This window comes from Callithrix jacchus, chromosome 7 (genome assembly GCF_049354715.1).
Source record: "Callithrix jacchus isolate 240 chromosome 7, calJac240_pri, whole genome shotgun sequence".
NCBI classification, from domain to species: Eukaryota; Metazoa; Chordata; class Mammalia; order Primates; family Cebidae; genus Callithrix; species Callithrix jacchus.
In genome coordinates this window covers 155,926,895-155,950,037 of record NC_133508.1, presented here as the reverse complement: position 1 = coordinate 155,950,037, position 23,143 = coordinate 155,926,895, and the positions used below count along the sequence as shown (strand labels likewise).

The window sequence follows — 23,143 nt, the reverse complement described above, 5'->3', positions numbered from 1 at the left end:
TGAGGTGGGAAAATTGCTTGGGCCCAGAAGTTTGAGACCAGCCTGGGCAGCATAGCAATACCCCAATTAAAGAAAATAAACAAACCAAAAAAACCACTGAATTGTATACTTCAAAAGGGTGGCTTTTATGGTATGTGAATTCTATCTCAGTTTTTAAAAAAGGCTATGAAGATGGTATCTCCATCTATATATATATATAAATGTTTAAAAGATGATGCAATGCTGTGGGTAACACAATATGAAAATGAAAGATAATGATTTCTTGAATGATTTTATTGTCCTAGGTGATTCCATCATTTTTTAATTATTTTAATTTAGTCTTTTTTAGTATAGTTTTTAATAATTGTTGAGTAATTCTATGTAATGAGAAAACAATTCCTAGGATGATGAAAAAGTAACATGCTTCAAGATACGGGATAAATAAGAGCACTACATGTCTTTAACGTATTGCAGATTTATTAGTCTGCGGACCAGTCAATATGGGAATTACAAGATAAGTTTCATTCTGTTTTTTTAAGTAAAATTAATCTTTGTTCTTTGAAACATTTTTAAGAAAGAATAAACATCATGAAAGAGAAATCCTTCACAAACAACTCAAACAACACCTGGGCTGAATGGACCCTGCGGGCACACTGAGGATTAAGGAAGTAGCATTTGAGCTAGATCTTGAAGGACTGTTACCATTAGGAAGTGAAGGCAGGGATGGAGACAGGAGTGGCAGGGCTTATGCATTCCAGGTTTAGTGACCTGGAAGTGTTAGGATGGGCATGACATTTCACTTGACTAGATAATAATATTCTTATCTTTAATGCGGAAGCTGATTGAGGGTTCCAGACAGTATCTAATCTGAGCTCAGCAGTGGTAAAGTCTATTCTTAATGGAGGTTATCCTCACAGTGTATGAACAGCACTAAATACTGCTGAGGTTTTCTTTGTTGTACCCTGTTTTTCACAGAATGTCTTGCTTTTCTGACACAGGCTACTTACCAAAAGCTGCTACCTCTGTACTTCCCGAGGTCGTTAAAGGAGGAGAATCGATCGTTGCCGTACCTGCCTGCAGACATTGGCAATGCAGAAGGGGAGCCTGTGGTGCCTGAACGACAGATCAGAATCAGTGAAAAGCCTGGTGCTCCAGATGGTGAGTTGTGGAGTTCTAACTTTTTAAATCTCCCTGTTAAGAAGGGAAAATAAGGCACCAACCACCAAAGAGGTAAGAAGTTCAGCTTAACCTTTGGAAAGCTCTCTATTAGCTTAACACCGCAGTCAAGACCAGTTTAGAAGTTTTCAAGTTCTATGCTTGAAATTAAAAATAAAATTATAGGTGGATAGATATATGTCAAGTCTGTGTTAGACAGTGGGGATTGAGAAGTGGCTATAGCAATATTCTCACCCGAATGTAGCTTATAGTTTCATGCAGGACGCTGTTGAGATAGTAAAGGACGTTATTGTCTGACATTTTAAATGACTTTCAATATCCTCTAAAAATCGTGTTTAACATTAACTACTAAGACAAGAATACTAGAACCATTCATTTTGTCTCCTCGGGTTATATACTGTTGTAGGTTGGAACAGCATGTAGAATGTGTTAGGATGGTGGCCCTTCTGTTTCTGCTCTGTGTGGCACCTTGTAGTGATGTTCATGTGTACATACTGAAGGTTGTAAGTCCCTTCTGCAGAAGCATCCCTCACGGGCTTCAGTGCTGGGACTGAATCTTGACATCCAGCAGCTTAAGGAATTACTGTGAAATTCCTAGTGTGAACAATTCTTTTAAAACTGAGCATCAAGCCAGAATCTTGAGGAAGCAACTCAAGATTTTTACACCAGTGCCTAGACTTTCATCAAGTGGAGTGAATTATAAGTGGTTTAGCATCAGAAAAGATGAAATGTCTGGAAACCAAGCTTTGCTGAAGGGGTACGCTTGCACTTTGGGTGAGCCTCCAGTATGATATATCCTTGAAATTATGCCAAGAGTTGTTTAGAAATCCTCATGCCTGTGACTACCATAAAATTTTTCGTTCATAAAATGCATTTAGTGTGATAATTATGATGAACAGCAAAACCTCTTTGAGCACCGGACAGTAGATAAGACTAACTCATTTGCTAAAAGATTCTCTTCCCTCCACCATTCTCAGAGTGTTGGATTTGCATTCATATCTCAGAAAATACTTTTATATTACAGGCCTTAGTGTTCTTAAATATTTTCAAATAGAATGTTAAATCTGTTAAAATATATATAATCAAGCTTTACTTGAGGGGTGTTTTTAATTAAAGCAGGCCCTTCCAAGCTATTGGCCTGTCAGTTTGAGGAGCAGTGAAGTAGATGTGGGGAAATTCCAGCTGATTGTCCCCGGGTTGGAATTCAAGTGCGGGCATTACCTTGGGAGGTTCCCCATGGTACAAGGTTTGTTTTGTTTTGTTTTTGCTTAACAGATCTACCAAGGCATAAGAGATCGTCTGTTCTCAAGAGACTGATTTCTGCTAATCCAACTCATAGTGATTGTATGGATAGATTAGAAAGCTAATATATTAGTTTGTAGTGAGAACTATGTCTCTTATGGACCAAAATCACTGTGTTGGTATGACCAGTGTAGAAAACCAGGGTGCTAAATTATAACTGAAATATTTCTTAAGGAATGTGGTTTATACTCTCTGATCCTGGTACATTCATCTTGGGATGTTAGCTGACAGAAGGGCTGGGGTTCATGCAATCAAATGCTTTCTCCTTCAACAGTGCTGAATAAACCTTCCCAAATGCTTGTTTTTTATACTTATTTTTTGTCAGATGCTGTGCAATGAGCCATCTTTAGGCCCGAATACAATCTAATTACTTCTGTCTTTTTGTGTGTAACCACATTCTATTCTTTTCTTCCTAAGACCCAGGTCACCCTGATTTGATTTCACATACTGCTGAAACCTTTGTCACGCATGGACAGGCAGTGTCTTTCATTATTTCAGTTTTACAAATGCCTAAATCTGATTACAATTTCGTTCTCAAAAATAACCTTAACCCCACTTTTTTGAGTTCTCACTGTCGTCCCTACTGCAGCATTCACAATGTGTTTTATTTACTGTCTAGTTTTAGCATAAGCTCTCTATTGATAGTAGCATTTTTGTTACAGATAACCAAGAAGAGGAGGATGAAGGCTTGGGAGTTGATCTGTCTTTCATTGGCTCTCATGCTTTTGCTCGGATGGAAGGAGATATTGACAAGCAAAGAAAACTGATCCTCCAGGGACAGTTATCAGAGGCAGCTCTGCAGAAGCAGCATCAGAGAAAGTAAGACCGCCCTCCAGAGCTGCTAGATAGTAAGAGTACCAGAAACAAGAAAGGGGCCTTGCATCTGATGCAGGAGCTACATGCACAAATAACGCATTCCAGTTCATTCTCTATGACGATCAGTGAGGAAGATACCGCCCCCATTTTGGAGGTGCAAACACTCAAAGTTAAGAAAGTTACCAGTGGTCACAGTTAAGATGTGGTGAAACTGGGATTCAGATACAGGTCTGATTTCAGAGCTCCTACCCTGTGGACTATAATCGTAGTGGCTCCATGCAAGGTTTGCATTTTAAAAGGAGAAATTAGGAAAAGGGAAAGGCAGTTACAGAGCATTTACTTAGCTCTACTTTGTAATTAAAGGATAATCTACAGTTTAATTAAATTTAAAAGAGCTTTATTTCTCCCTGACTTATCCCAAGGACCTTATAAGACATCCAAACCAGTTCTTCCATATTCTTCTAAAGCAATTTTGAGGAAATCCTTTTAAAAACATAGAAGCAGCTTTTGTGCTTTTGGGTAAGTTTTTCCAAAGATCAAGTCTTTGTAAAGCTAGCTGCTTTTCAAAAAAGTCTAAAGAAAATTTTTAAAAATAAATAAATAAAACTGTAAATGTCTACTCTCCGTTGCCTTATAGGGTTGATTGAGGGGTAGTACCTCATCGGGTTTTTGTGAGCCTTAGATGAGATAATGTAATGAGCTTTAGCACAGCACCTGGTACTTGTCAAGCTCTTAAAATTGTTCTCTGTTCTATTGAGCAAATCATGGCTTGTTTTATCTTTGAGCTTTGGTACTTCCCATTCCTTTTGAGTGTGCTACTCTCCTTCAATTTCTATTCAGATTTCAAAAGCAATTGTCTCTGGAGGCCTAACTACCAAGTCTGGAACAGATGCCACCTCCTGTACGCCTTTTTGATATCCTGTACTCACCCAAAGCATAGCATCGCATTTTTTGTGCTCTAGTGTAATGATGTCTGCATGCTGTCTGTCTCCACTGATAAAGTGGGGGTTGAACTACATGATCTCTGGAGTCCCTTACAGAATTAGTATTTTGTTTCTCCTCAATTCCTGGTCTTCCTTTATTCTGATTTTAATTTAAAAAAACAAAAGCATATGAACCACTAGGGGGCACCAAGGAACAGCTTTTCCAAGTGAGGCAGCCACAGTCAAATGCTACTTCCCGTGGTTTCTAAACTTGGCCATATGTGTAAGACTCGTCGGATGGAGTTTTTCATTAATTACTGTGTCTGGGCTCCTCACATGACTGAGATCTGGGACTTCTTAAGTATCAAGTCTCCTTAGCACTCTTAAAAATTGTTGAGGACCCCGGAGAGCTTTTGTTCACATGGGTTATATCTATCAATGTTTATCACATGAGAAAGTATTTATTTTTAAATAACTGTTTTAATTTAATGAAAAAGATAGTAGTGTTTTGTATTTTTTAAATTTTGCAAATTGTTTAATGTTTGACTTAATCGAAGACAGCTGGATTCTCATATCAGCATTCAAACTGCTGCAGTAAGTTGTTTTGACTAAAGCATATGAAGAAAACCTGACCTCACTGAGACTATAATTGGAAAATGGAGGAGCATTTTAACAGCCTTTTAAAATAATTGGGATATTCTTCTTTGACACTATACCAGAATTTGATGGTGTTTTAAAATACAGTTGTCATGTAGAATCTCAAGCTGTATCCATGAATTTTTGAATTATATTAAATTAAAATGTGTTGTTCTATCCCGTACTTTGAACAAATTTGATAATAAGAATTTATAGCATGACTTTATAACATAATATATTGGCTTTTTGGAAAGTGTTGATTTATTGAATTATTTGGAGCTCCAAATATTGACACATTTCTTTATACAGTATCCAAAAATTATATGTTAGTATCAGTTGTATAGCATCAGCGATCCCATCAGAAAAGTCTTTAATTAATATCAAACTTCTGATGACAGTGAAAATGTTCCGAATATATATAGATATAAAGCTTAAGTTTTAGAATTGGCAACAAATACTGTTGGGTTTTTTGAAATGTCAGGGTCACTTTATTCAATTCTGGGAAAACACCTGCCAGATTTTCATGTTGAATAACTATTTTTTATCTGCCAGTCATTCTTTGAAGTAAAAATGGTATTGCATGAAAAAAAGCAACCTCACACTTCAGTATGCCAAAGTACTTTACATGTTCTTCCCATTTTGTCTTGCATTAATTTAAAAAGATGGGTTCTCAAGCTGATTTAATGAAATTAATAATTTTTACTTCTCCATTGAAGACATTCTTAAATGCAACTGGCCTTTTTTGTTGATCAGTGCCACTGCCTTGATTTGTGGTTAGGCTATTATGAGCTGTTTTTACCCATCAATACAAATGTCTATGTAGTGAAAAATGCAAATGATGTTATTACAAAAATAATTTTGAACTTAAAACCTCCTGAAGGCATTTCAGGAGCTCTTTAGAAGCCTACAGACTGCACTTTGGGAATCACTGATCTGGGGTCTCTCACCAGTACTTTATAGTTGGAAGGAATTTTGGTGATCATTTGTTAATAGTTTTCCAAAGTGGAATCATCAGTCCATCAACATTAGAATCACTAAGAGTGCTTGTTAAAAATCTGTATCTCACACCAAACTTCCAGTATCAAACTTCTTGTCCTCCATGGAAAGGACTCAGAAATCTTTCTGAAGTTTCTTAGATGATTCTTTTTGGCCCTAAATCACTGACCTAATGTTACCCCATTATGTTACATGAGGTAAATTGTGGCTTGCCCACAGTTACAGCTACTTAAGGGAGATCCTTCAAATCTCCCTTCCCTACCATCACCTTCAACCCACTTACACAGCCAACTTCAGAGAGTTGGGAAAGAACGAAAGACTTTTTATATTCACATACGAAGACTACATGATTATCACCTTTCTCAAAACAACCTGTTCTCTTCTGTCCATTTTCTCCCTCACACACACATACAGACTTACACACTACATGCTAACTCATTTCTCCATAAAATGGTACAGATACCTGAAAGTTTTAAGTTTGTCTTTGGGCTGGTCGCTTTTTTTTTCCCCCTAAGTGAGTTGACTAGTTTTAATTAGTAACTATTAGTTTAAGCCAGTATTAAATGAATTTATATTCACTGATCCCACACTTTCTGGAAAGGAGTCCTATAGCATGTAAAGCATTGTCCTTTGTATTGGTAGATGGCCTTGATCTTGAGAGTCAATTTTGTAACACAATTGACTTTTTCCATTTTGTTTAGGAAACGAACACTTATTCTACAAGATAATATTGTAGTTGCAAGTTCACAGAGATAAAGTACTCCCCATCTTCTGGAAATCCATGAATGAGCCACGCTACCTTCAGATGTCAGAGGTATTGAGGCAGAAGTTCAGAACTGCAGTTAGGCTGTGTGAACACATAGTTGCAGGCTTGGAGAATAGCATAGCCTATGGCTTTCAAAGCTATTTGCTTGAGTAAGGAGCTGTGTCTGAACAAAAGATTTTTCCGATTTCCCATTTATGTGTCCAGTGCCTGTGATGATTGAAGATGAGATCTTCTCTTCATCTATAAAGCAGGATACTTCAGAGTGTTGTTAAAAACTTTAGACAGAATAAACTTAATGGAGTTTATTTGAGCAAAGAAGGATTCATGAATCTGATAGCACTCAGAACCAGAAGCGATTCAGAGAACTTCAGTATAGCAGCGTGAGCCAGAGACTTTTATAGGCTGACTGCAGAAGCAAAGTAAAGGAATTACTTGATTGACTGCAGCTAGGTGTTTGCCTCATTTGGGTTTGATCCAGCTAGTTTTACATTTGTGATTGGCTGAAACTCAGTTTAGTTGCTTTTTGTTTGTTTGTTTCCAAAATTAATCAATTACAAGGGATTTCTCTAAGTTAAATTTTGGTATGGTTGGATAAGGGTTCCTGGTGTGGAAGCAACCCTAAGCTAATTGGCCTCCTTCTATTTTGTTTTAACAGTGGTAACAGCAATTCTCAAAAGTATGGTCCAGAGCGGAAACTGATACTCTGTTTTCTTCTCTATACACTGTTTTATAATGTGGTCAGGCATGGTGGCTCATGCCTGTAATTCTGGCACATTAGGAGGCCAATGTGGGTAGATCGCTTGAGTCTGGTAGTTCAAGAAACCCTATCTTTCCAAAAAAAAAAAACAAAAAGAAAGCCAGACGTGCTGATACATGCCTATATTCTCAACTACGTAGGAGGGCGTGGAGCTCAGGAGGTGATGGAGTTGCAGTGAGCTGTGATCGCACCACCGGACTCCTGCCTGGGTGACAGAGACTCTCTTTAAAAAAAAAACGTTATAATGTTACTGAGACTTATTTTCCTTCTTCATTCGCCTTCTCTCACAGTGTCAGTGGAGTCTCTGGAGGCCACTCAGTATGCAATACTGCATTAAATTAAATGCACACGCACATATGAGAATCTAGCAGAAAGTAAGAGATTTGCAAGTTAAAAAACGCAACTCTTTTCTCCAAATAAGTCTTTTAAAAAAAAAGTTATGTTCACAAAATAGGTTTTTTATTGTTTTTAAATTAATATTTAAAAAATTTCTCTTTTTATGTTTAATATGAGAACTGGTAGATACAAATCACACAGAAGATGTTTAAGGTCCTCAATAATTGATAAAAACATAAAAATGTCTACATTTTTTGTGGATATATTTTGGTCCTGAGACCAAAAAGTTTTAGAATTGATGGCTGTTTGTTGAGGATTATGATATAACTAAGCTGGACGTCATCTGTTTTCATGCTCAGCCATATTTGAGACTGTAGGTTGTAGTTTTTAAAATTTCTTTCTCTTGATCTTTCTAAATCAGGCTTTAATTTTCACGTATTGAGTCTGGCTTCTGTTGATTATGTTGATTAGTTGAACAACGGTTAAATTTTTTTTTAACATTTTTAAAGTAAGTAGGTTTTTAGTTAGTAAATGTCTTTCTGAAAGCCGTCATTCTTCCATGAGTAACAGAACTGAAGGTCACATGGATTGGCAATAGTTCATGTCACTCACATGGATTGGCAATGGTTCATGTCACTCACATGGATTGGCAATGGTTCATGTCACTCACATGGATTGGCAATGGTTCATGTCACTCACATGGATTGGCAATGGTTCATGTCACTCACATGGATTGGCAATGGTTCATGTCACTCACATGGATTGGCAATGGTTCATGTCACTCACATGGATTGGCAATGGTTCATGTCACTCACATGGATTGGCAATGGTTCATGTCACTCACATGGATTGGCAATGGTTCATGTCACTCACATGGATTGGCTATGGTTCATGTCACTCACATGGATTGGCAATGGTTCATGTCACTCATGGATTGGCTATAGTTCATGTTACATGGATTGGCAATGGTTCATGTCACTCACATGGATTGGCTATGGTTCATGTCACTCACATGGATTGGCAATGGTTCATGTCACTCACATGGATTGGCTATAGTTCATGTCACATGGATTGGCAATGGTTCATGTCACTCACATGGATTGGCAATGGTTCATGTCACTCACATGGATTGGCAATGGTTCATGTCACTCACATGAATTGGCAGTGGTTCATGTCACTCACATGGATTGGCAGTGGTTCATGTCGCTCACATGAATTGGCAGTGGTTCATGTCACATAGATTGGCAATGGTTCATGTCACTCACATGGATTGGCAATGGTTCATGTCACTCACATGGATTGGCAATGGTTTATGTCACTCCTTTTGTAGCATTGCCTTAGCGCCTCAGTATCTCTTCAAAATAATTGTTTTTAACGTTTGAAAAATTAGACGTGTTTTCTAATCTAGGTCTGTTTTCTAGTTGTGATTCTGATTTGGGTGAATCATGAAGTAGAACTTGGTTTGCTTAAAATATTAGGAAATTAGATACTCTTTTTCAGAAATACTGCTTTGAAACTCTTCATTATTTTACGGGGATATTTTCTTTCCTTTTTTATTAGTGTTACTTGGTTGGCTTAAGATTCAATTGCTTGTGACTCTTAGGTCATTTTTCTCAACAAAATCATGATCTTGTTCATTACTAAATGTGTATTAGACCTTTACTAATGTGCCAAATGTTGTGCTGGATACTGATGGTAATAAAGTGGCAAGCAAGACGGACAGAGCACCCGCCTGCATGGAGCCTAGGGTCTTTCAGAGGAGAAAAATGTTAAATTAATTAGTATATGAATAACTGTTTAAATTACAGTTCAGGGTGCAATAAAAGGATACAACAAGGGTCTTAACTAAATCTAGGATGTGTCAGTTGTATAAGATCCAGCAAAGCATCTGTTAATTCCAAATACAGAACTTTTCCTATGCTATTGATTTTACACAGATGGGTTAGTTATTAGTCTTTTAAGAGTGGTATAGTTTAAATTTTCTTCGTCATTCAGCTGTTGGCTGTACAGGTGGATGGTAATGTATTAACTGGAAGAAATTGGCTTATATTAGCTTTGTGAAAACAGTGTCCAACCTCAGTTGATTGCAACCCATTGAAAAACGAACCAGTATTTCTGCCTTTAGAGCATTCTAGTGACTTCTTTTCCTGCCATTTTGTCACATTTTGTGTGCTCATTTATCCATGATTATTATATTTACCCATACAGTAATAGAATTTTGTTTATTTGGAATAAGAAAATATTTTATATGGGATATTTAGGAAATATCCTGTAGGAAACCAAGAAACGATTTCAAGTTTATATTTTCCTTTTAGCTTTGTTTTGATTTTTGGATTGGAACAAAAGATTGCATGTCTTTACTTATACAAAACAGAACACTACAGCAAAAAGTGAGGTGCTGTTTATAAGAACCGTAATAGAAAACATGAATTTTTTTTTAAATAATGCAGTTTAGAAAAAAAGAAGGAAAGCATTGTCTACTGAGTGAGAAGCGTGCTTTTACTCTTTCTTCCCAATGGTTGATTTTTTAAAATTATGGCTACATAATCAAACTTACACAATCTATAGTGGGAATGGCAGAGACTTAGTTAGAATAAAGAAGAAACCTGATAAATATTGCAATCATGAGTTGTTGCATGGTCCTCAGAAACCAGAACAGGACCAGTGTCTCAGCAGTGATTCTAACCTTTTAAAAGTCATCACCCTTTAAGAATCGGATGTAAACTATCAACCTTCTCCGCACAAATATGTTCAGATAGATTTTGTCAACTAAAATCTATCTTTGGATCTCAAGTTGCTGATCACCAATCAAGGTTTAAAACATTTTGGAGTTTATACTATTTCTGTGTTCATACTATGGACAAATCAATTTTAGATAGATTAAGGACTTAAATTTTTTAAAATTTTGAAACTTGTGGAAGAAGTTATAGGTTAGTATCCTTCAAACCTTCGAGAAAGGGAAGATTTTTAAAGACATAAAAAGCACTGACTACTAAAGAAAAAAATAGTTTTGACTATGTTAAAATTAAGAACTTTAGAAAGTAGAGCAAGCATAAACAAAGTGAAAAGCAGGTTATGAAATGGGAGCAGATATTCACAAACACACAGCTGGCAAATGATTAGCATCAAGAATGTGTAAAGACCTACAACTTGGTGAGAAACGATCAAACAACCCAATACAAAATGCAAAAATCATAGGAACAGGCATCTCATAGAAAGAGTCAAGTCAGCATGAGCAGAATCTCAGACTCCTTACTGATTACAAAATGCTTTACCATTTCTAACCTAGCCAACTGACAGACACTAAAACATCTGACAGTAGCAAGTGTTGATGAGGACAGGGGTTCACAGAATCTCATACGCTGCTTATAGAAGTATGACTTGGTACAATGTTTTGGAAAAGAGGTTTGTCCTTATCTCCTAAAGTTAAACATTCCCTGTAACCTAGCATTTCCATTCATTGGTATCTACTCAAGAGAAATTGTGCACATGAATACCAGGAGACATGCAAAACAAGCTGATCGTAGCCCTCTTCACAGTAGCAAAACCCTGGGAACAGCCCAAGTGCCCATCAGTGAGAGAGTGAATGAAAAAAATCTATAGTTTTTATCTAGTATGAGTACATGGTATATACAGATTAAGTATGCCATATCCAAAATTCTTGGGACCAGAAGTCTTTTGGATTTCTGATTTGTTTGGATTTTGAAATATTTATATTATACTTACTAGTTGAACACCCCAAATCCCAAAAATCCAAACTCCAGAATGTTCCAGGGAGCATTTTTTTTTTTGTCATCTTGCCACTCAAAGTTTTTGATTTTGGAGCATTTCAGATTTTGTATTTTTGGATTTGGGATGCTCAATCTGTAATTGCCCAAATCAGTCAACAACATTGAAATCCAGTGATGCGGGTGAATGTTAGCAATATGCTAAGTCAAAAACATAAGACCCTAGAGATTACATATACCATGATAAGCTTTTTTTCATAGTTAAAAACAACCAAAAAATAATGTCTTACATTGACTACATGTAGATGAATTTCAAACAACATGAAAAGGAAAACAATAAATGATTAACTTGGAATTCCAGATAACGGTGAGAAGTAACGTGACTAGATGAAGGTTATTGTTAAAGTGCTAGATTTTAGGGTGCTTATTACTTCATTAAAGATAAGTAATTATATAACTAGTCTTCTGAGTGGACTACGCACGTACCAGTTATGCGACTGTTTTAAGTCAAGGATGATTTATTCCGCTTTGTACACCTGAGTTCCAGTTTTATAAGAAAATTTTTCAGAGTTCATTGAATATAGATAGATATAGATATTGAGTGTCAGGAACTACCCTAGGGATTGGCTGGAAATACAGAGACAAGTATGACATAGTCTCTATTTGGTGGTATAATGTAATAGAAAAGCCATTCTAATAAGTGTATGTAGTCTTGCACTGAACATGGTGGAAGTCTTTGGGGATACAAAGAAGGGAGCATTTGTTTCTACAGCGTATCTAGAATTTGCCTCCACTCTACTCCTCTCCCCACCTCCTGCCCCACCACAGTTCCCTTCTCAGCCTACATATTTGACTGATAGAGTATTTAGACTTCTGGTGGGTTGCCTGTCTTGTTCTATCTTATTACAAAGTTAATTTTTTTTGTACTGTAATATGTCTGTCTCATATATGCAACTTTAAACTCTTTGAAGTCATGAGCATTTTTTAAATTCCTCTCAGGCCCCAAAATACCTTGCATAATACTCATGTTGATTATTCAATTTAGTGAAGAATTTAGTACCTATGATGATGCAAACACTGCATTTATTCAATCAATCTTTGAAAAATGACCCAATGGATACATGAACAGAGAGTAGAAGTTAATAGGTATTAACCAAATTCCTGTTGATTGCTTTGTGCTACAACGTGTGGCGCTCATAAGATGTAGTATGTATTTTGCTGTTTGGTCTCTCTATGGAGATGACTTAAACAATTAGCAAATATAGAATGATTTAAAAAGGAAACTTCCTACTTTTATCCTTCACTCCCACATTTTTGATGTCATAATTTACACTTTTGTATTATTTCTGTCTTTTAACAAATTATTGTTGCTATTGTTTTTAATAGTTTTGTCTTTTAACCTTCATACTGAAGATATAAGAGAGTATTTTAAGGGAAATCAGCCAAGCATGGAAAAACAAATACAGCATGATCTCACTTAATTGTGGAACCTAAAAAAACAACCCTGAGAAACAGAGAATAAAGTGGTTATCGGGGTCTGGACGTATTAGGGTGGGACTGGGGAGATGTTGGTCAAATAATACAAAATTTCAGTTAGATGGTAGGAATAAGAGATTTAGCATACAACATTGTGACTATAGTTAATAACAATGTGTTGTATATTCGAAAATTGCTAGGAGAATACATTTTAAGTGTTCTCACCGAAAGAAATGATAAATATGTGAGCTTAGCCATTTTACAATGTACATCATGTACATTATCTGTCAAAGAAAATTTTTTAAGTAGAAAAATAGAATTTTGATTTAGTGTAAATAGGAAATGACTGAAAATATGGAGTAGTGCAAATGATTTAGGGAGAACTACAATAAATATAGGCATTTTCTTGACTTTGAAATTATATTTTAAAACAAAATTCAAAGCTACTGATTTTCACTTTTCAATTTGCATGGATTGGTAAATCACAAGTTTGAGAAGGCAGTCTACAGAACTAATGCAGTACCGCTATGTTTTTCACAAGCAGTAACAATTTCTGTGAAACTAGCAGACATGTTGCTTGTTGATTTCAGTCTGTACGTGATAGAATTCCCATTATATATTTTTGGTTGAGTAATTGTACTTTATAACTGAAAGATATTCCTCACACATGCACACCATTTTGCAAGTGAGGAAACTGAAGTCCATAAATGTAAAAAGACTTTAATAAGTTTGCAGCGAAAGCAGTAGGACTAGAAGCCAAATCTCCCCTCTCCTAGTTAAGCTTTCTGTTGTTGTCACTGGATATTGCCCTATGTGATCTACACACTTCAGAGTTGCTTTTCATACATTTAGGTATCTTGAAAGCTTTTTCACTATCAAGTAAGTGGCACTTTTAATTTCAAGAAATTAATATGATATAGTAGAAAAAGCACTGACCTTTCCAGAAATCTAGAGACCTGAGTGCAACTTCAAATCCAGCTCTACCATTTAATAGGCTGGGAAGTCTGAGATGAACTTGACCATTAATCTTTTGGATGTCATTTCCATCTGCAGAATCTTTGCCGTCTCTTCCAGCTTTAACATTCTCTTAGCTAAAAGCCAAACCGCAGTCCATATGATCTGGTCTGTGGGATATCAGTACACCTAGTTTAACTGATGATTAAATATGCCAGGACTGCCCAGAGAAATTTACCCAACTCCTTTGTGATCTCATATAATATGTACAGCACTTGCCTGTTTTTCCCCTGAAAAGTGAACTTCTTGAGGGAGGCCACCATGTCCTTTCATGATAGTATCCTCCGTAACTATCATAGAGTAAGCACGCAAATCTTTGTTGAATGATTGAGCATGTGTTTTGGAGACCTGCTGTTGCTTTAGGCTTTCTCTATGCATGTTTTTAGTAAAGGAAAATAATAGTATTTTAAAACAAGGTTACTTTGAATACTTGGTATCTTAGCCATTTACCTGTACAATCTTCATTTGATCATAAAGATTTTTAAAATAGTGAACACCTCCCTTTCTCAATAATTTATCTGTGTTTATTTTGTGAGTAAGGTGTAGTAGAGAGTCTACATGGTTTAATGCTTCTTTAACTCATTTCTCATTATAATGAAACATATATTTGAAAATTTTTAGGGTCAGGTAACGGTATTAAAAATTGGTCCCATTTGTAAATTTAATTTCCAAGGGTTTATTATAATGATTATATCGTTTATTTCTCCAGTTATAATCGCTGGTTATGTCAAGCAAGATCTGAGGATCTATCTGATATTGCTTCTCTAAAAGCCTTATACCAAACAGGTGAGCTTAAATACACGGTACTTATTCTTTCACTAATTAAGGGTCCCCTACCAAGCATGGCTATTTGAGAATTTATTTTTCTTTGATTTCATTTATTGTATCTATAAAATGAACAAAATAGTTTTATACTAATGAAGATAGTTTTGCCTGTCATCAAGATGTTAAAAATAACATCCAAATCTATAAAATTTTCAACTTACAGTTCAGCATTGGCCAACTTTCTTTCACGATAGTGTCGCTCTTCTTTTAAAAAATGTTTCTGCTTTTATAAATACCATATACTTGCTACTACAAAATTCAAACCTTATGTAAATATATGATGGAGACAGTGAAAGTTCCCAGATTCCCACTCCTTCTCCATTCTATTTCTTTTTCAGATAGTACTTTTTAGTGATTTTCAGATTTGAGTGCTACTTAGTTTTTCCTGGATCACTAATGTCGTTATAAGTTGTAGTGAGCTTAAGCAAAAAGCTATTTATAAAATGGTTGAGGGGGCTGGGCATGGTGGCTCATACCTGGAATCACAGCACTTTGGCAGGTGGAGACAGGAGAATCATTTGAGACTTGGAGTTCAATACCAGACTGGGCAACATAGTGAGTCCCCATCTCTACAAAAAAAAAAAGTGAAAAAATTAGCCAGGTATGGTGATACCTGCCTGTAGTCCCAGCTACTTTGGAGGCTAAGATGGGAAGATTGCTTCATCCCAGGAGTTGGAAATGGAGGCTACAGTGAGTTATGATCACACCACTGTCCCAGCCTGGGTTACAGAGCAAGTTCCTGTCTCTAGAAAGTAAAATATTTTAAAAGATCTTTGGCTGTTTGTTCTTGATTTAAAATGTTTAAGAGGTCTTCTCTTAAAAGGACAATGATCAAAACTTCATGAAGCTTTTTTAGAAAAGGTGTTGTTATCTGCAGAGTAAAAAAAAATTGCAAGATGAAATTTGAGCAACTTATACTACTTGTTTTCAAGGTTTTAAATTCATGTAGAATATTTTATAAAGTAGAACCAAGACAAATAATATTCTTGGAATGAAGTTTCTGGGTGCTGATTACATTTCCTGTTTATAGGTGTTGATAACTGTGGTCGAACAGTGATGGTGGTAGTTGGAAGAAACATTCCCGTAACATTAATAGATATGGATAAGGTAAGCCATAAAAAGCCTCTGTTTTACAAATAATATTGACTGAAAAATTAAATAGTATATGAATTTGGAATCAACACGTACAATATGAATCGAGGCTGGATTGTGTATCACTGACAGAGGAGTAGACTTGGTTCTATGAGTAGACCTGTATCGTTTCAGATCGATTAGGGGTCTGATTTTTTTCCTCTGCCCAAGAAATAAAAATACTGGAATACGGTCATATGATCTCCAGAACACAGCTGCTCTGTTTTGGATATGGTGTAACTAGTAAGTGGTTGGAATATGTATTATAATTGTGTAATCAAATTCAGACTTTTTTTGAAAAAAGAAAAATTAATGTTTAATTATCTGGTATAAGAGAAAAAAAAGAAATGTAGTTTACCCAAGATAGCATGATTCTATAATCCCTCCATTTGGAGTCAAAGAACAGAAGTGGATGATTCATAAAAGAAAAATTATTATAACTGGCAGATAAAGTAAGAAAATATTGAACCTGATTAGTAGTCCAAAAAAGATGAATTTAAATGAGATACCTTTATTCACCTTCAAAATTAGCCATAACTCTTAAGTAATAGTTATTGTCATCAAAGACGAACTGAAACTATCAAAGTAGTCACATCCATTCATCCATCAATTCCATTTCTGAAAACCTGTACTAAGGAAATAACCCAAAGTTTGGAAGTAGCTATAGGCCCTGACACTATTTAAAGCAGGATACTCATACAAGGGGAAATTGAGCCCACAAGATAAATATATAGAGAATCCTGGAATACCAGTTTTTTTAGGAACTGACTTCAAAGGATAATAACTTTAACTGATCAGTAATTACTAACCATAGTAAAAAACTATATACTTTAAAAAGCAAAATTACACAGAGTTTAAGATGAAACAGTTGTACAAAAGCCGATAATTGCTTCTGGCGGTTGCTTCTGGCGGTTGCTGGTGTTTTGGTTAAGACAAAAAAGTTGTGAAAGCACCGAACCTGGCATGTTGTTTGCAGGATTATTTGTAGCAAAAAAGTTAAAATTTAAATTCCTAACAGATAATCGTGGTGCATTCAAATCGGATCTTTTGTGATCCTTATAAATTATGGTTATAGAGGTAAGTACTATAGAGAAATGTTTCGAATATAATTTAGTAAGAGAAACAGTGATACATTAAATGGTATTTACATTGACCTTAGTTGAGTTGTTTGTTTTGTTTTGTTTTTAAACACAAAAAACAAGGAAAATGTCTCAAGGAAAAGGATTTCATGGTTTGGGGGAGAATTTGTCTTTCACATTTTTTGGTCATGTGAATATACCTTTATATAGTGAAAATAACTTAAGGAGTTGAATTTGAAGCCAAAAGGGAGTATCCTAATTGCCCTGGGGTGGGGGTAGGGAATGGACAGAAAGAGGATGAAGCAGCAATCTGGTAAGAGGAGAAAAAAGAATAATGAAAATATACATACAGTCATATGTGGTAGATCATGCCTGTAATCCCAGCACTTTGGGAGGCTCAGGCAGGCAGATTTCTTGAGTCCAGGAGTTCGAGACCAGCCTGGGAAACATCCTGTCTGTATGAAAAATACAGAAATTCGCCAGGCATGGTAGCACATGCCTGTAGTCCCAGCTACTTTGGAGGCTGAGGCAGGAGGATTGTTTGAGCCTGGAATGCAGAAGTTGCAAGATCTCTGCAACCAAGACCACAGCATTGCACTCCAGCCTGGGTGGCAGAGAGATATCCTGTCTCAGACAAACAACACACACACACACACACCTGAGCATGCGCGCGCACACACACAGGGAATAACTAAATTGATAAAAATTATACCATTAGTAAGTTTCTATTTGTAATCATTTGTGTTATTAATAATCAGCATGACACTCATTTTTATAATAATGTGATTTTTACCAATAAAACCATAAATCCTTGCATTTGATTTTGGTGTGTTCTGGATATTCACAATGTCTCATTTCCTGTAAAACATTGAGATAATAATAATTGTTACCAAAGCAAGTAATGAGTGGAAAGATACTGTGTTTTCTTACTGCCCTCCTCTGTCTGCTCTGGTAGCAGTTGGATCTAATCCATGTTAATCCAACCATGTTAATGTCAAGGCCTCACCTGAAGAGGAATTGGTAAACAGTTTGTTTTATAATTATCCTTCGATTGTTACCTCTTAGCTTTCTCTATGTGATTGTTTACAGCTAAACCACTGGGTCATACTGGCCCTACCTATATTGTATCTCTGTTTTGTTTTTAGTGCTTCTTTCAAATTTGTCATTTTTGTAATGGAATATTTCTATAACCGATTTGGATCACATTAAATTTGAGTCTTTCAGAGCTCTAGAAATGCTTCCCAGCCTATTGCCCGTCTACTGATGAAACCTGCTCTCAATGTCCTCCTTCAGATCAGCACCAAAGATCTAAAAAATTTAGCTCTCAAGTGAATCATGTGAGGCACTTATATCGTATATTTTTATAGTAATTCTTGGTTATGTGCAGGCCATAAGTCTGTTTCTGCGTAGAGACTGCAAAGACTCAGATTGAATTCAAGTGGAAACTTAAACAATTATTAAATTCTACTAATGTACAAATTCTACTAATGATTTTTATATCATTATCCTAGAGAGGGAAAACTTGGTAGTTGATCCAAGAACTTTTTCCAGAATATGAAGAGTTTTAAAGGATAGAGACTGATTGTTCTCCTCCATCACTTAGAACTAGACAGAAAGGAATTGTACTGTAGCACTTAGGAGAATTAGTAAACACTGGGATGATTCACTCTCCTGGAGATCTTTTTGAAGAGAATGGATATTCATCACTCTGAGTTATCCATCTGTGATGACTAGGGCATAGAGTAGGTTAGTTTTCTGTTATTTTTTTTTTCTCTAGGCCTCTGTAAAATAGACTACTGTTCAAAATGATTGTTCCCCTTTCTTCTTTCAGGCTCTCTTATATTTCATTCATGTAATGGATCACATTGCTGTGAAGGAGTACGTATTAGTGTATTTTCACACACTGACCAGCGAATACAATCACCTGGATTCTGACTTCCTGAAGAAACTCTACGATGTTGTTGATGTCAAGTTAGTTATTTTTGCAAATTATGAAGGGGAAATAGCTTCTTTTTTCCTAATATTAAGTGGTGGCAAACATTGCTTTGTATGCTGTAAAAGGGTATTTCATGTAACAAAGATTTTTATCATACATAGAGATTTCAATCACAGGAGACCCTCCCTAACTGAAACTTACTTTGCATTAAAGTAAATTCATATGTAAACTTTTTACATTACCAATATTTGTGTATAAAATAACAAAAATAGGCCGGGCATAGTGGCTCATACCTGTAATCCAAGCACTTTGGAGGCCAAGGCCTCCTGAGGTCAGGAGTTCAAGACGAGCCTGACCAACATGGTGAAACCCCATCTTCAAACAATAAATAAATAAATAAAAGTAACAAAAATACTATCTTCTATTTATATGATTGTACTTATCAAAATACATTTATGAACATTATTTACTTTGATCCTTTTACCCGTGGGTTGTTTAGGGAGGTATTATCTGTGTTTGAAAGATGGAAGATATTGAGATTCTACAATGTGAAGCATGTGCCCAAAATCTCACAACAGTAAATGCAGAATTTGGACTTGAACCCAGGTTACCGACTTGGAACTAGAAAATTATTTTCATTAAAGCATATTTGCCTTGAAATGATAATGGAAATTTTAACCAGAAAATGTATGACACCGCACCATAGCAAGGATGAAATGGAGTGTTTCACATTTTTTCTTACTAATACATTTTTTTCAGTAAAAATTGGCACTCAACCCTCCTGTTAGCTGTTTTGCTATTTGTAGCATCACAGTGTCTTTGTGGATTGCATTGAGAAGGTCGTTTTTCAGTTAGGATACAAAGAAGGCAAATTACCTTAAATTTCCGGCTATCTTACTCCTCCCATTAAATCTCATCTTAATTACGAATATTAAAGCTTTCATTGCCCAGTAGACACCTTTTTAGCTTTCTCTGAATGTGGGTTGTATGTGAAAGGAAACCCCACTCTGCTGTAGTTCTGCTTCTACCACTGACCAGTTCTTTAACTTGGAACAGGCCTCAACTGTGAAATAGTTTGCACGACTTCCCTGAAGTCCTTTTCAATTAACCCCACATGACCCAGTGTTGATTATTGGACTGCTGAAAAAAAAATTTCAGACACACGTAGAGAGGCCAGATGGAATAGTGGATAGGAGTATGATTCTGGAGCTGTATTGCCTGGGTTCCATTCGTGGCTCTGCCACTTTATGGCTGGGTGACTTTGGGAGGGCTGAATTAGCTGCAGTAATAGTCCTGGGCTCATAGAATTCTTAGGAGAATTTGAGTAGAAAGCCTTTACAATTTCTGGAACACAGCAAATTCTGCTAGTTGTAACATGGCGATTGAAACTTTCAGTTTAAAATTTTGCTGTAATTTTAAGTTGTTTAGCTGCTGTTTAATTCATTCCTCTGATTCCAGAGATTCTAACATCATATTAAAAAATGACACACAATAAATTTGTTTGTTAAATATGAAAAAACGTTACCCTACATATAGGTGGCTCTAGCTCAGCTGACAGAAACATTTATTATCTCCTGTAAAACAGATACTTTAAAAAATGAAGTGTTCTCTGAATTGTTTTTGACATTCACCTAAAATTCAATCTGTACATTATAGCTGCCTTTATTTTTCTTTGAATATATATACTCGGGCAAAGAGCTAATTGTCTATAATAGTAATTGGTCTTAGGCATGAACTTATACTGATTTTCTTGTAATTTTATTTCTGAATCAGGTACAAGAGGAATTTGAAGGCTGTTTATTTTGTTCATCCCACATTTCGTTCAAAGGTAAAGTATTTTTCTCTTTGGCCAAATCTAGAATTTATGTGTACTACATGCCCAGAGTAGTATTAAGATATAGCTCAGCATCTTAATTGTTGCTGTCACCATTGTGACCGCTAGTTTCCTGGTTGCTAAGTGATCTTGAGTTGTCGTCCTCATGTTTTGGTGTATGTGACTCCAGTGCCTTTCTGGGCAACCCTTATAAGCTGTTAGCCCATCAGTCCCTGCCTCTTTTCGTGCTCTTTGCTCATCTGGGCCTTGCTTATGCTGTTGGTACAGATACACTTATCTCCTCTGCTCATGGCTACCTCCTGCTTGGTCTTCAGCTCTCAGCTCTACTTTTCATAGAAATTCTTCCCTGACTAATACTGGAGCTAGTAGCTGTTCTTGTTTTAATTTTGATTGTGTGTTTAATTTTCTGCCTTATACATGAGCCAGCAAGATCCATGAGGGCTAGGATATAGCAATGTCGCTCACAGTTACAGTCCTAGTTCCTAAGCCTGTGTCTTGACTTCATCAAGATATGTAGTCCCTTGGTCTTTTTACTCTTTCTAAAAATGCCATCTTTCTTATCTTTATTTTCTTCTCTATTGAGCTTAAAACTGACATTTTATCACTTCATCCACTCTGGTCATTGCGTAAATTAACCTATGACCTCTTACTCTTTCATCATACCTGCCCATCAAAACCTAAACTTAACCCATTGTACTGCTTTCTTCACTCATAGAAACCATCAGCAAAGAGCTCTTTACCTTCCCACTACAAAACTACTTATCTGTTCATATCATTGCCTCTTTTTTCTCTGTCACAAAAATGTGTTCCTTCTTAATGAACACAGTTTATTAATGTGCTTCTTAATGAAGGACAGCCCCTCTCCCTGTGCTGTGGATCCCATAGTAATGACATTGGCTAAAGCCTTCTGAGAACTTACTCTCTGCCAGTTCTTCCCATGAATTACCTTGCTCAAGCCTTGCAGTATACCTGTGAAATAGGTAGCGTTAGTACTCCCACTGTTCAGGTAAGGGAAATGATGCTTAGAGGGATTCAGGAACCAAGGTAACAGTAGCAAAGGCTGGATTTGAATCTAGGCATTTTAATCCCAGACTGCAAACTACAGAGTGTATTTCCATTTCCTTAAGAACCTCTCTTGGACAGGTAGTGTCTTTCTCCTCTCCCACTTTGCTGCATCCACATTATCTATCAACTTTTAAGCATGCTAAGACATCTGTTTTTCTCTACTCCACTTTACAATCAAAATTGTTTAGTGTAATCTTTGTTCTGTGCTCATCATCTTTTAAATTACTCCAATGTGGTTCTGATCCTGCTCTGTCAGCTGAAACTTTTCACACCAAAATCATCCATAAATTTCTGGGCCAATAAAAATGATAGACACTTTTCTCTGTTACCAGCATTATAGTCTTAAACACAGTTGATGACTTCTTCCTTGACACACTTTGTCTTGGCTTCTTTGAAACTTACCTTGCCTGATTTCTGTCATCCTTCTAGCTGCTGCTTCTCAGTGTCCTTGTTGACCTGTCTTTCTCTGCTCATCTCTTTAGAGACAGGGTCTCACTCTGTCACCTACACTGGAGTGCAGTGGTGTGATTATAGCTCTCTGTAACCTACAACTCCTGGCCTCAAGGGATCCACCTGCTTTGGCCTCCGGAGTAGCTGGGACTGCAGACACACACCATCACGCCTGGCTAATTTTGTGTGTGTGTATCTTTGTAGAGAGGGGGTCTTGCCATGTTGCCAAGGCTGCTCTCGAACTTTTGGCCTCAAGTGATCCTCCCTCCTTGGCCTCCCAGAGTGCTGGGATTACTGGCCTGAGCCACTGCACCTGGCTTCCTGCTTGCATCCTTTGAGTGTTAGTGTTCCTGTGTTTCTCTACCCTCCTCTTCAATCCTGTACCATTTTATTCCCATTGCTTCAGTGACCCTCCAAAATATATGCAGTCTTCAAACATATCTGGGGAGGCAATAAAGCCTAATGTTTAGAACTGTGGTTTCAAGATTCAGGTGACCTAAGTTCTAATCCCAGCTCTACCAGTTACCAATTTATCATCTCAGGCAAGTAGTATAACTTCTCTGCACTTTAATTTTATACCCTATAAAATGGGAATAATAATAGTACCTATCTTTTAGGGTTATTTTAAGAAGAAATGAGTGAAAACGTGAAATACTTAAAACATTACCTGACATATAGTAAGTGCTCAGTAAATAGAAGTTGTCATCATTGTATCATTATCAATTGTTCTTAGGCTTTAGACCTGGATTTTGAATTACTGATTAGATATCTTTACTTAGGTGTCTTATAGGCCCCTGAAGTTCAGCATTTTTAAACAGAACTCCTCATATACTCCTCTTCCACCTATACCCCAACTGCTGTTTGTGTTCCCTGTGTTAGTAAATGGGATGACTTCCTACCCAAGTGCCTAAGCCAGAA

At 36.4% G+C, this 23,143-nt stretch overlaps 1 protein-coding gene across 9 annotated transcripts in view; it reads left to right on the top strand.

The window, feature by feature from the left end:
• The window catches only part of GDAP2 (ganglioside induced differentiation associated protein 2), a 73,765-nt gene that overhangs the window by 28,969 nt on the left and 21,653 nt on the right, over positions 1 to 23,143 (top strand). For all 9 annotated transcript variants that reach the window (XR_013520370.1, XR_013520371.1, XM_035252602.3 and 6 more), the window contains 6 exons: positions 978 to 1,137; positions 3,120 to 3,276; positions 14,615 to 14,691; positions 15,761 to 15,837; positions 18,772 to 18,911; positions 20,650 to 20,704. Coding sequence is in view for 7 of the 9 variants with exons in the window: in XM_035252602.3 (XP_035108493.1) it covers positions 978 to 1,137; positions 3,120 to 3,276; positions 14,615 to 14,691; positions 15,761 to 15,837; positions 18,772 to 18,911; positions 20,650 to 20,704 (666 nt within the window). In the remaining 2 variants the exon portion in view is untranslated. The remainder of the gene's footprint in view (positions 1 to 977; positions 1,138 to 3,119; positions 3,277 to 14,614; positions 14,692 to 15,760; positions 15,838 to 18,771; positions 18,912 to 20,649; positions 20,705 to 23,143) is intronic.